General features: G+C 58.5%; 1 protein-coding gene across 2 annotated transcripts; it reads left to right on the forward strand.

Moving 5' to 3' along the window:
* The first annotated feature begins 2,812 nt into the window (after positions 1–2,812).
* Positions 2,813–13,620, forward strand: LZTS2 (leucine zipper tumor suppressor 2). Of its 2 annotated transcripts, none has more exons than XM_049790856.1 (5): positions 2,813–2,904; positions 9,440–9,889; positions 10,454–11,113; positions 12,050–12,307; positions 12,868–13,620. In XM_049790856.1, exons 2-5 carry the CDS (start codon positions 9,482–9,484, stop codon positions 13,549–13,551), a joined length of 2,010 nt encoding a protein of 669 aa, XP_049646813.1. In that variant the 5' UTR covers positions 2,813–2,904; positions 9,440–9,481; the 3' UTR covers positions 13,552–13,620. The 2 variants fall into 2 exon arrangements, with proteins under 2 accessions (XP_049646813.1, XP_049646814.1); XM_049790857.1 differs by lacking the exon at positions 2,813–2,904 and adding an exon at positions 5,387–5,475.
* The last annotated feature ends 123 nt before the right edge of the window (positions 13,621–13,743 follow it).

The raw sequence follows: 13,743 nt of genomic DNA on the forward strand, positions 1-13,743 counted from the left end.
TTGTTTTTGGCTCACACCCAGCGGCGCTTCTGGCTCTTTTGCTCAGAAATCGCTCCTGGCAGGCTCAGTGGACCATATGAGATGCAGGGAATCAAACCACCAAACAAATTGTCCTGGATTGGCTGCGTGCAAGGCAAATGCCCTGCCCTACCACTGTGCTATCTTTTCGGCCTTGGGCTTATATGATCTTAGCTAATTTCCATCTGTTTTCCTACCTATCACCACTCCTGGACAGGTTTGAGCATCTGAGGCTCATTAAAAATATAGAACTTAGGGGCCAGAGAGATAGCATGGAGGTAAGGCATTTGCCTTGCATGCAGAAGTTCAGTGGTTCGAATCCAGGCATCCCATATGGTCCCCCGAGCCTGCCAGGAGCGATTTCTGAATGTAGAGCCAGGAGTAACCTCTGAGCGTTGCTGGGTGTGACTCAGAAACCAAAAAAAAAAAAAAAAAAAAAAATAATATATATATATATAACTTGACAGGGCCATATCACTTGGTTGATAGTACAGCAAGTAGGGCATTTACTTTGCACATTCCAACCTGGGTTTAATCCCTAGGACCCCTATGCGGTCCTCCAAACCCCACCAAGAGTGACCCTTGAAGTCAGTACGGTAATTAAGACGTTTCTTATCATGTGGCTGGCCTGTTATCCCATCTGGTTCCCTAAGTAAGCAACTCCTGGTGTGACATAAAAACACAGCATTGAGCCCAAGAGACAGCTCAACAGACTAAGCATGTGCTTTGCCTGTAAGACACTTGGGTTTGATCCCCCAACATTTTAGGGTCCTACAAGCACTGTAAGGAGCAACCCTGAGCATGGAGCTGAGATAACCCCCTCCAAATACAGAATCTTAATTCTTGTATACATACATAGCCTCTGAGGCCCTTCAAATTCTGGGGGTTTGAGAGATACAGGAGTTCTCTTTTTGTTTAGTGTTTGGGTCTTAGAAGAAAGTCTTAGAAGAAACCAAAAGAATTCAGAGAGTCTGTGACATTCCCAAATGCTAATATCCTTAATTCCTATGATATAAAGTCCCAGTTTCCCTTTCATTTGTTTGCAAGAGTGGTGAGATGTGAGGAATCTGAGAAGCCTTTTGCAAAGGTTGGGGGGGGGGGATCCTGTGGAAGGATAGGGGGTCTCTGGTCTGTTGTGTAGAAGTTCTGGCTACAGTTGTCTCTGGGTGGGAGGGAGAGTTGTTGCTCCAGGGCCTCCCTTCTTGGGGGTCTTTCCCAGACTGGCTGGAGCCAGGCCTCCTAATCCCACAGTAATCATTCCCAGCCGCTGGCTGGTCTAGGCCTCACCCAGTGTCTACAGCACTCAGAAGCTATGCCTTCCAGATGTGCACCACCAGGTCAGTTCTACCTACCAAGACATGGGCTCCCCATTTTGATCCCCAGAAGGTCTTCTGTATTCTCAGGGATTGATGAATACTGCTCAATTGTCTTTCTCTACCCTTCCAGCAGATACCTTGAACACATAGCAAGAACCAGAATGATAGGGGCAAGGGAAAGTCAGTGCTTCCCTGCCCACCCCCTACACAAACATTCCATTCCACACCTGTTTTAAACTCACAAGATTAGCCCAAAGTATGTTCAAGAGCCCTGGAGTCTGGAAAGTAGCAGGGCTGCCTGTACCCTATGGAAGGTCTCAGTGCATGTAGTTGAAGTTGATTGGGAATAATGGCCTAAACATTCAGTCTGAATGTTAAGAATCCCAAGATGGGGCCCGAGAAATAGGTGTGTAAGATCTTGTATGCTGCTTACCCTGGTTTGGTACTTGGCACCATATATATACAATCCCTGGTCTCTGCCAAGGGCTGTTCCTGAGCACAGCCAAGAATATTTCCTGAAAACCACTTGTGTATGACACAAAACAAAAATCATGAGAGTGCAGGAGAGATTGCTCATAGCGCTGGAACTTTGTGTTTTGCATGTGAGTGGCAGGGGTTCAGTCCTAGGCATCAATCACATGGTCCTGAGCCCTACAAGGTGTGTTGAAAAAAGAAAAAATCATTTTCCTGGGAGCTATGGAAGAGCCTGGCAGGGTAGGGTGCTGCTGAGTATGGATTACGCTGAGCAGCTTCTAGACCTCAGTGGGTGTGGAGGCCCTGTAGCAGCCCGATTGCTCGCTGTCCATATGGCCCAGATACCTGTAGACCTCACCATCTGCTGGCCCACGGGATGCCGGGATGTCACCGAGGGAGGGCAGCTGAGTGCCTCCCTCCAGAACCGGCCAACTTCCTGTTTGTGCCTGTGGGTGGGACTTTACGAGTCTGAGGGAAGCTCAGCCATGAGGGGTGCGGGGAAGGGGTGCCTCCCCACCCGCAACCAGCAGGCCTGCTCACCTGGCCAGACACCTCTTCCAGGGAGGGGAGGAGCTGGTTCTGCGTGGGCCGCCTGGCCTTGGGCGGGTGTTGAGGGGGGTGGGGTCTGTTTGGGTGAAACCTGAGCCTCCTTTGTCTGCTTGCAGGGGCTTTCCCTTAGTTCTGAGGAGTGGGCCCGACCGGGCTTCCAGGCGCGGAGAAGCCTGCGGGCAGCTAGCTGGGTGTGTGTGTGGGGGGGTGCAGCTCTGTCCCCCCTGCAGCTAGTCCCCGTTTGCATCTTGCAAACTGCAAACCAGGGGCCAGAGGGGCAGCCTCGGGCAACCGTCGAGCCTCCGCAGGGCTGGGCTTAGGGTTGGCTGTCGAGGGGGTGTGGGGCAGACCACTCCCCTCTAGGGTCGGGGGCGCGGCCTTCGCCGCCCCGCCCCGGCCCGCTCCACCAGGCCGGCGGGGCCGGCGCGCGGAACCCGGAGCCGGGAGCGGGCTTGGGGAGCAGCGGGCGGATCTGCGGCGAGGAAGTGACCGCGCTGGAGAAGCAGCAGCCTAGGGGACGCTGGAGCGACGGCGCAGGTGGAGCGGGGTGAGTGATCGGGGGTGGGAGCTGCAGCCTCCCGTACATCTTTTGCACCAGAGCTAAACTTTTCGAGCGCTGGAGAAGCCCGTGGAGTTGGGGGCTTGCGGGTGAGGACCGTTCCCTCCGGGAGGTGCAGCGAAGTGTCTATAAACAGGGACACTCACTCGCGGGCCCACCCAGGCGCGCACGGGACACGGTCACACGTGCACTTTAGGGACCTGCCCAGGGAGATCCCGGGGCAACCCCGAACGGCGCCCCCGGCCCGCGCGCACCCCGCAAAGGCGTGTCGCCCCCACTGGGGCACACGACACGGGCCGGGTGACAAGGCCGCCCCGTGCAGAGGCGAGCCGGGTGGGCCGGCTCGGGAAGTTCCTTCGGCCCGGCCTCCCGCAGGTGAGGACGGAGACGTAAACAGACGTCGGGCACGAGACAGCCCCACAGCCCCGGGGACCGTGCACCGGCCTCTCCCTTGCGCCCCGCCGGGTGAGCTGAGTCTGCAGGGTCTCACGTCGGGCTGAGTTCCTGTCTCCGCCTCTGAGGTGCTAAGCTGGCCTCAGAATTGGCGGCAGAACGCCCCCTGGAGTCCGGGAGACGTTACCTGGCCCCTGCCGCTCCCCTCTACCTTCCTGGTGTCTCTCTCCCATCTCAGAAGGGATCGAATGGGGGCGCTGGAATGGACGCCCCTCTTCCCCTTCTGCTCGCTGAGACGCTGTCTCGGAGCGGGTGGGGGTCCTCTCTTCCCACTCCCGGCTCCATGCAGCGCCTGGAGCTCCTCCTCCCCCAGCCCAGGACCAGAAAACCCACACGGAGGAGCCCGCTGAGGAATGCACCCGCGGAAACATTCCCGCAACGCCGGAGTGGGCTGCCAACCAACCCCCAACCCGGGGAGCAGGGGGTGCAGAAGAAGCCCGAGGCCTCCCGCCCCGCCTCCAACCCAGGCACACGCTGAGCCCAGATGCTGCCGGGGCTGTGGGCAGGCTGCCAGGAAGAGGCGACTCCTGGTGCCCGGGAGGCTGTGATGGGGGCAAATCCCAGGAAGGGGTCCCTCACTCTCTCCAGGAGGGGGGCTCGAACTGTTCTTGTTCTTGAAGGTCGAGGGTCTGGGGTGAGCCCCGAGGCTGGCTTGGGCTCTCGAGTCCCTTTCCAAGGAAAAAAAGCAGGAAAAACAACCCTTTCCAGAGGGCTAAAAATAGAGCTGAGAGCCGGCCAGGGCTGTGGCCTGGAAAGGGGGGCCGGTGCTCCTTCCTGGGGCAGCGCCGAGCTCTGGCCGGCTTTGCCCCGGAGAGGGCGGGCGGCGGCGGCGGCTGAGCGCGCCATCAGCTGACCCGGCCAGGTCTGACCCTTCGGACACCGTCTGGGCCGGCCACAGACAGTGTCGGCCAAGGGGGCCGTGCGCGCCACAGACCCAGCGGTGGAGATGCTTAGGGCCAGGAGGGCCTTTGGGCCCGTGCCGATGCCAAGGGCTGCTGCACGTGGCGAGGGGCCCTGGGCGAGGAGGCGTGGGCCCGGACCGTGGGACCAGGCAGGCGCGAGGGCCCCGAGTGTGAACCGGCCTGAAAAGCTGCTTCTGGGGAGTCGGGCGTCACGTGCGCACCGCGCCCGGCTGCGTGAGCCCGAATGTGGGAAAGGTCGTGTGGGTGTTCAAAAGAGCGCGTTGTTTGCAAGCGTGAGGTTGTTTGTGACCTCGAGAAAACAGTGGCGTGTTGTCTAGGCCGGTGTAGGTTGGGGCTGTCGGTCTTAAGACCGGCTTGTCCTGGTGACTGCTAGGGTGCCGGGCACCACCCGAAAAGTGTTCCATCCTTCTCTGGGCACACGACTCCGAGGGCAGGCCAGGGAGCCTAGGGAGAGTAGTGCTGGGGCAGAGAGGTCATGCATGATGTTGGGTCAGTGGGAGTCCGGGCCCCAGCCCGGATCGATCGCTTGCTGGAAGGGGCGGCGGTGCGCTCTCGGGCCGGGCCTCCAGGTGGCGCGTCCTCTGCCACTCCGCCGGGCCTGGCGGGCGGTTTCCAGCTCGCCGGGGGGTGGAGCAGGCGCGCGCCGGCTGGCCCGGGAATTGTGCCGGGGCGCCGGGCCTGGGGGCGAGCGGGGGGCGGGGGCGGCCGGCCGACCTCGGCCTCCTGCTGCGGACCCTGAATCCGGGCCGGGTGTTTGGCGAGGAGACGGCGACTTGAGCCGCGCGTCTTGGGAGAAGGGCGGCGCCTGCTTGCTTCTTTGTGCTCCAACACAATGACCAGCTGCCGGCGGCCCCGGGGCCCGGGCCGGAGTCTTGGGGACGACCCTGCGCCCTCCGCTGAGTCCTGAGCCGGCCGAGCGCGCGGACAGACAGCGCGTTTTGCAAGCCCCCCTTGGCGGGAGGGACCCCAGCTCCAGCCCCACCGGCCACGCGTGACGCGGGGTGCGGCGCCCCGGGGGGCGGAGCGGGGCGGGACGCCCCTCGGACCCGTCCTCCGCGCGGCGCCGCCCACTGGCCGGGCTCGGGGCGGCCGGCGCTGCGAGTGGCCGCGCGCGGGCCGTGCAGCGCAGCACAGCGCATCGCGGGGGGCGGCGCGGGGCCGAGCATGGAGCGGCGCGGCCGAGGTGAGGGGGGCCGATGGGCAGACTGGGGAGCACCCCAACTCCCGCGCGCGCGGTGGAGCCCGGCGGCGGGGGCTCCCTGGATGCCACAACCGGGGCGCCCCCACTTTTAGGGAAGCGGGGCGCGGCGGGGTGATCTGGACGCTAGACGGGCGGGGGGGCCCCGTTTCCTGCGGCCGAGTGGAAAAACTCGTGATCCCAGACTCGCTCCCGCTTGCTTGGCTGCTTTTCTGGAGTTTGGTGCGGGGAGACTCTTTTCTCCCCCCAACTCTCCAGCTCCTCCAGAGCGGGCCTGCGGGAGCCCGGATCGCGCGGCAGACGGGTCTCCCGGCTCAGCGCAGCTCCAGCCCGGGCCGGGACCCGGGGGCGCGGGGAGAACGCGGGGGGCCCCCTTGCATACCTCGCGGACGCGCTTCTCAAAATGGAGCCTCGGCCCCTCCTTCCCGGCGCGGGCGGGCGGGCGGGCTCTGCTGGCCACCCCGCTCCGCTCGGCCGGCTCCCGGCTCTGCCGCCGTCTCGACTGTGGGCCTGACCCGCGGGGCCTCGCCGAGTCTTTGTCTCCGCTTTTCTGGGTTCCCTCGTCTTTCTCGGGGTCTGTCTGCTTCCTTCCCACACTTTTCACTTTCCACACGCTGGAGCAGGGAAAGGCAGGCAGGTGCCAGCCCCCCGTGAGCCTTTCAAGAAGCCCCTAACCCCATCCTCTCCTCTATGCCCAGCTGGACTTGTAGGGGGGGCGTTCATTTTGCTCAAGGCCTCCTATTGCTTCTGCCAGGAGGCGCCCCAGTTCCATCTGAACCTCAGTAGTTCTGAGTCTTTTGACTTGGGGAAAGGGGAATTTAAGGAAAGGGTGGGGGCAGTGCAGGCAACTGTGTCAGATAATGTGCATCTCCTGCCCTCTCCCCAACCCAGAGTCACCAGAACCAAGCACACACACACACACACACACACACACACACACACACACACACACACACCCGCTCTCTGGTTGACCCTGAATCAGGCTACCAGCCAGGCCAGCTCCTCATGCCTGTCCCCATTCACTCACCTGTTAACAGACTCGCACATTCTACACCCCATGTACCCGTGAACTCCGCATCACGCACTGAACATCTGTCTTCTGTCCCATCTCCCGCTGGTGCGGTGAGAACTTGCACAGATGTTCTGCTGGGGACCCTCTCTGTATACACAACTCCCAGATTCCCAGCTCCGTCCCGTCCCAGTGTTCCACACACAGACACACACACAGCTCATTTCCCCATTTTCCCAGGCCGGGTCTCACTCAGCAGTGCCCTCTCCTCCCCCTGCCTGCTGGCCACTTGGCCTTGCTCTGCCTGATGACTTCAGCAGATGCCTGTGTGCTGGTGCCTCAGCCCCGGGGAGGGAGTTCCGGGGGAACCAGCCGGCTGTTCCCTTCAGGAAGAAGCGGGTCTGGGCGGTGCAGCCCTCTTCTCTGGATTCTGGGCAAGTGAGATCTTGGAACAGCTGTCTGAGCTGACAGCTTCTCTCCTCCCCTTAGGTTACTCTAGGTTATTCTGGGCAACTCTAGCTCCATGGCTTCCTAAACGTTGGCATTTGGCCTATTTGGACTCCTTCAGGCAAGACTGTTGGTACAGGGAGACTAGGAGTTTTCTTGGAAAGAAGCTGCAGACTGCTTGCACTCTGGAAGTTGGGCTCCCTAAGAGCTTTGAGTTTTTTTGTTTTGGTTTTTGGGTCACACCCGGCAGTGCTCAGGGGTTACTCCTGGCTCTATGCTCAGAAATTGCTCCTGGCAGGCTTGGGGACCATATGATCCCGGGATTTGAACCACCGTCCTTCTGCGTCTAAGGCAAATGCCTTACCGCTGTGCTATCTCTCCGGCCCCTGAGTTCTTTCTTTCTTTTTTTTTTTTTTTTTTTTTTTGGCAGTACACAAGGGTTACTCCTGGCTTTGTGATTAGGGATCACTGCTGACAGTATTCCTGACACCGTATTGGGTGCTGGGGATCAAACTCAGCTGCATGCAAAGCAAGTGGCCTGCTTACTATCGCTCCAGCCCTTAAATTTATTTTTATTGTTTACTTTTGAGGCACACGCAGCAATGCTCTGACTTTGCCCCTGCTGTAGGGAAAAGGAGTCAATCCAAGTGGGGCTTGGATCATAGGTAGAGCTGGAGCCTGAACCTGGGCTTCCTACATGTACCACATGTGCTCACCCCATTGAACTATCTGGCCCCAGAGCTCTGAGTTTCTTGTTTGGCCAGCTCCTCCCTTGCCGCCTCACTGTCTGGGAGAAACTGAGGCTTGGCTGGGGGAAGCTGGGCACTGCCTGTCCTGGGCACTTTGTTCCCTAATTACCTTCTGAGTTGCTGATTGCGTCCCTAAGACTGTCTCTGCTCAACTGCCCTCTAAGGAGGCCACCTGTCCCCGGAGACCAGAGGCCTGTGCCAGTAGCCAGGAAGAAAGACTCCCTCCCTGTCCAGGCGTCAGAGCTTATGTGTGGTTGGGACTGGGGCCTAAGTCTCCTCTGCCAAGGGCCCTGAATAACCGGCAGGCTTAGCACTTCCTTATCAATTCCTGCTTGAGAGACTCACTCCTTGGCCTTGTTTGGACCAGAATTAGGCATGTTCTAGGAGGGTCACTGCCTGGAAGAAATATGTACTGGCATCCAGGTGCGCACGCTCTCTCTCTCTCTCTCTCTCTCTCTCTCTCTCTCTCTCTCTCTCTCTCTCTCTCTCTCTCTCTCTCTCTCTTTCTCTCTCCCTCTCCCTCTTTCTCCCTCTCCTTCTCCTTCTCTCTCTCTCTCTCTCTCTCTCTCTCTCTCTCTTCTCTCTCTCTCCCGCTTTTTTTTGGGCCACACCTGGAAGCATTCAGAACTCACTTCTGGCTTGGGGGACCATATGGGTGGGATGCCAGGGGATTGAACCACGGTCCATCCTAGGTTAGCACGTGCAAGGCAAACATCCTACTGCTTGTGCCACCGCTCTGGCTGCATCTTTTTATTTTATTTTATAAATTTTTAATTGAATCAACATACGATACACAGTTAAAAAGTTATTCATATGGGGCAGTAGAGATAGCATGGAGGTAAGGCGTTTGCCTTTCATGCAGAAGGATGGTGGTTTGAATCCCGGCATCCCATATGGTCCCCTGTGCCTGCCAGGAATGATTTCTGACATAGAAGCAGGAGTAACCCCTGAGCAATGCCAGGTGTGACCCCCCCCCCAAAAAAAATAGACTCTTAGGGGCTGGAGAGATAGCATGGAGGTAAAGCATTTGCCTTGCATGCAGAAGGACGGTGGTTCTAATCCCGGCATCCCATATGGTCCCCAGAGCCTGCCAGGAGCGATTTCTTAGCATAGAGCCAGGAGTAACCCCTGAGAGCTGCCAGGTGTGACCCAAAAACAAAACAAAAACAAACAAAAAAAGTTATTCATGATTGAGTTTCAGTCATGCAGTGTCCAACACCCATCCCTTCACCCATGTACATTTCCTGCCACCATGTCCCCAGTCCCTCACCCGCTGCCCCTGCCTGCCTCTATGACAGACATTTTTCTGCCCCCCCCTTTTTTCCTTTTAGACTCTGCTATTTGCAGTAGTGTTACTTGCATATCATTTTATCTCTATCTGTACCCAGTTCTTGTTCAGAGTGATGTTTCCAACTATTCTTATCATGGTGGTTCCTTCTCTGCCCTAACTTCACTGCCCCCCTTGTGGCAAACTTCCTACCCTAGACCAGTCCTCCTGGCTCTCTTCTGTTTCCTTTCATTTAGGCTCCTTAGTGTTGTCAAGGACTATTTGGCCTGGGACTCCAGGAGAGTGGGAGAGGACTGGGGAGAGCTCAGTGGTTGAGGCACAGATCCCATGTGGTCCTTAAGCACCATCCTCTATGGCCTAAAAACCAAACCAAATAGCTGGGTTGTGGGTTGGGGGCAGTCAGGAGAGGAACCAAGGGTCTTGTGCAGAATACTGATTCTACTGTCCTGCTCGCAGGTTCCCCGGGAGGCCCTTGGCCAGGCCTGAGCCCCTGCTGCCATGGCCATCGTGCACACACGTCCTGTGCCCCTGGAACCTGCCCCTGAGGCCACCACAGCCCCACACACTCCAGCCATGGGCAGCGTGAGCAGCCTCATCTCAGGCCGGCCCTGCCCTGGAGGCCCAGCCCATCCCCGCCACAATGGCCCCTCTGGGCCCTCCTTCTTCCGCCAGCAGGATGGGCTGCTCAGGGGTGGTTATGATGCACAGGAGCCACTGTGCCCAGCTGTGCCCCCCAGGAAGGCTGTCCCCACCACCACCTTCACCTATATCAATGAGGACTTCCGGACTGAGTCCCCTGCCAGCCCCAGCAGTGACTTTGAAGATGCCCGGGAGCAGCGGGCCCATGATGCTCATCTGCGTGGTCCCCCACCCAAGCTTATCCCAGTCTCTGGAAAGCTGGAGAAGGTGAGAATAAAGTTCTTCTTGGGGGCCTGTGAATCCACTTGGAGAAGCTAGAAGTTTATTTAGGGGAGCAGGTGTAGACCATTTCCCAGGCTTGCTTTGTCAGGTAGATTCTAGCCAGGTGACCTCAGGGGAGTCATTCATCTTTCTCTTGAGATTCCATGTTTATAAAGCAGGGCCATAGGTCAACTGCCCCAGGGTGGTCCTGAGAGCCAAACCCTGGCCAGAAGGTGTGCGCATGGGACCCCCAGCCCTGGCACTTTGGCATGCCCCTGAGGCTCCGCTGCGATGCACCATTCTGCACAAGGCCTTGAACCTCTGCCCCACTTCCCTTTCTGTAACATGGGGGGTTTGTCTCACAGCTCTGATGGCTTTTGTTATGATGAAAACACGCCTTTTCCTTGGCATGACACAGTGCTGGCCCTCAGGAGGCTTATAGGAAGTAGGAACGGTTGTCACTGTCACTAAGTAGGAGGACTGAAATCCCCGTTCACGGGAGGGTGGAGGTGTGAGGGCTTTGAACGATGGGGCACCTCACCCCTCGTGTCACGTGGCTCCTCATTTCAGAACATGGAGAAAATCCTGATCCGCCCCACAGCCTTCAAGCCAGTGCTGCCCAAACCTCGAGGGGCGGCGTCCGTGCCTGGCTTCCTGGGTCCTCGGGCCACCGGACTGTCAGGGAGCCTCACTCAGCTCTTTGGGGGACCTGCTTCCTCCTCCTCTTCCTCCTCCTCCTCAGCTGCTGACAAATCCCTGGCACTGAGCGGCTGGGCCAGCGGCTGCCCATCAGGGACACTCTCTGACTCCGGCCGGAACTCACTCTCCAGCCTGCCCACTTACAGCACTGGGGGCACTGAGCCAGCCACCCACTCCCCAGGCGGGCACCTACCCTCCCATGGCCCTGGGCGAGGAGCACTGCCAGGGCCCACCCGAGGGGCCCCAACTGGGCCCTCCCACTCGGACAGTGGCCGATCTTCCTCCAGCAAAAGCACAGGCTCCCTGGGAGGTCGGGGGACCGGGGGGCTCTTAGGCGGTGCTCCCCGAGCCTCCCCAGACAGCAGCTCCTGTGGGGAACGCTCCCCACTCCCACCCCCGCCCCCACCACCACCTTCAGACGAGGCCCTGCTGCACTGTGTCCTGGAAGGAAAACTACGCGACCGTGACCGTGAGGCACAGCTACAACAGCTGCGGGACAGCCTGGATGAGAGCGAGGCCGCCATGTGCCAGGTGGGGCGGTGGGGAGGGGGCTGGTGTGGGGGATCCTGTCTGACCCCATCCCCACTGCACTGAGCTGGAAAGGCCTAGGGCAGGAGAGGGCTCAGTGAGTCTGAACCAGGCTTTTTATGACAGAAACTGGGGACTGATCCCCACCACCCTCAAACAATGAACTGAGACTGGGTCCTAGGCACCACAGTTGTGGCCCAGAAACAAAATACTATACCACGATCAAGCCCAGCGTGTTCACGAGTGCACACCTTAACCAGACTGAGCCTCTCATGTCCTGAAAAGGTCTCTTGGAGGTTCATTCAGGCAAAGGTGCCGAAGTACTATTGTCTCCTTGGCACCATGCTATTGACATTGCTGTTGGAGTTGTTTTTGTTATAAAAATTGTTGAGGCCGGTGAGATAGTTTAGCAGTTAGCGCTGCCTTCCATGCAGCCGACCCAGGTTCTATCTTGGGTGTCCTGGGTATCCTATATCCTTTGACTGCCACCAGGACTAACTTGAAAGATAGTACAGCAGATAGACCCTTACTTTACATGAGCCCAATCTGGGTTTATTCCCAACACCTCATATGTTCCCCTGAGCATTATTAGGAATAGATTTTGACTGCTGAGACAAGAGTTAAGCCCTGAGTACACTCAAGTATGGCCTTAAAACAAACAAAAAATCTTGTTGGGGGCTTAAGAAATAATTCAGGGGTTAAGGCACTTGCCTTGCATTGCAGCTGACCTTGGTTTGATCCCTGAATACTATATATGGTCCCTTGAGCACTACCAGGGTTCACTACTTGAGCCCCCTTTAGCCTTGTTTAATTAAGTCTCCCTCCCTGAGCCCAGGTCAGCAGGCTACCAGAGCTGTCAGTGACTGGGGACTTGGGGGGCAGACAGGGGTCAAGGCTTGGGGGAGTTGCAAGGATTCAGAGCTGCCTTTTGGCTTGCAGGTGTCCGAGGAGCGACCACGGCCCTGGCAGCGGGAACGTGAGGCCCTACGGGAGGATGGCACTGTTCAGACGCAACGAGCCCAGCGGGCCCAGCAGCTGCTGCAACTGCAGGTGTTCCAGCTGCAGCAAGAGAAGCGGCAGCTGCAGGACGACTTCGCACAACTGCTGCAGGAGCGGGAGCAGCTGGAGCGACGCTGCGCCACCTTCGAGCGAGAGCAGCGGGAGCTCGGGCCTCGGCTTGAGGAGACCAAGTGGGAGGTGGGCTGGGGCGTGTGTTCCCTTCGTCCCCTCTTCAAGATGGGGATCCCTAATCAAGCTTTTCTGGGTGGGGGGGGGGTCTCCCAACTGGTCTGGTGTTCACATAACCAGTGGTATTCCTGTTGGCTGCCTCCCAGTCAGACCTGAATCAGGAGGGTGCTCTGGCCACCAGTTGAGTATATGTCATGGAGTATCTTGTCTAAGCAGTAGACTGCTAATACTCCTAGAGACAAGGATGCAGACCCTTCGAGTGCTGGAGTGAACCCCATATCACACTTGTTGGCAGTGCAGAGTGGTGCCACTTTCCCAGTGGTGCCACTCCTGCAAAACCTGCTCCTGGTCCCCAGCTCTGCAGCGCTTCTGATGGTTGCAGAGACCTGCTTTGAAGTAGACAGATCTGGGTCTGTCTCCACTTGACTTGTTACCACCTAACTGTTGGGCCTTGGGCATATCCCTACATTTTCCAATCTATAAATGGGTGTAGTGATGGAACTCCAAATGCCCAGCATGTGTTCAAGACCTTTCCCATGGAGATAAACTTTTCACCCTTCTTCCCCTAGGTGTGCCAGAAGTCAGGCGAGATCTCCCTGCTGAAGCAGCAACTGAAGGAGTCTCAGGCGGAGCTGGTGCAAAAAGGCAGTGAGCTGGTGGCCTTGCGGGTGGCGCTACGAGAAGCCCGGGCAGCACTGCGGGTCAGTGAAGGCCGGATGCGGGGCCTCCAGGAAGCGGCCCAAGCTCGGGAGCTAGAGCTGGAGGCCTGTTCCCAGGAGCTGCAGCGGCACTGCCAGGAGGCTGAGCGACTGCGGGAGAAGGCTGGTCAGCTGGACACCGAGGCGGCTGGACTGCGGGAGCCTCCTGCGCCATCAGGGAGTGCGGACCCCTTCCTGCTGGCAGAGAGTGATGAGGCCAAGGTGCAGCGGGTAGTTGCCGGGGTTGGTGGCAGCCTGCGGGCTCAGGTGGAACGGCTACGGGCAGAGCTGCAGAGAGAGCGGCGCCGGGGTGAGGAGCAGAGGGACAGCTTCGAGGGAGAGCGACTGGCCTGGCAAGCGGAGAAGGAGCAGGTGATCCGGTACCAGAAGCAGCTGCAGCACAACTACATCCAGATGTACCGGCGCAACCGGCAGCTGGAGCAGGAACTGCAACAGCTCAGCCTGGAACTGGAGGCCCGGGAGCTTGCAGAACTGGGCCTGGCCGAGCCGACCCCCTGCATCTGCCTGGAGGAGATTACTGCCACGGAAATCTAGGGTATCCCAGCTTTGCGGGCCCCAAAGCCACTTGTGCCCTGGGGTCCAGGCCTCAGCCTCTGTCCAGACTGGGGGCTGGCCTCTGACTTGAATGAGCAAGATCAGACCCCTCAGTGGTCCCCCATGCTCATGGGCATCCAGAGCTCCTACTCACCCATTCACCTCTGCTGCTGCCAATGCCACCATGCCACC

This window comes from Suncus etruscus, chromosome 17 (genome assembly GCF_024139225.1).
Source record: "Suncus etruscus isolate mSunEtr1 chromosome 17, mSunEtr1.pri.cur, whole genome shotgun sequence".
Lineage (NCBI taxonomy): Eukaryota > Metazoa > Chordata > Mammalia > Eulipotyphla > Soricidae > Suncus > Suncus etruscus.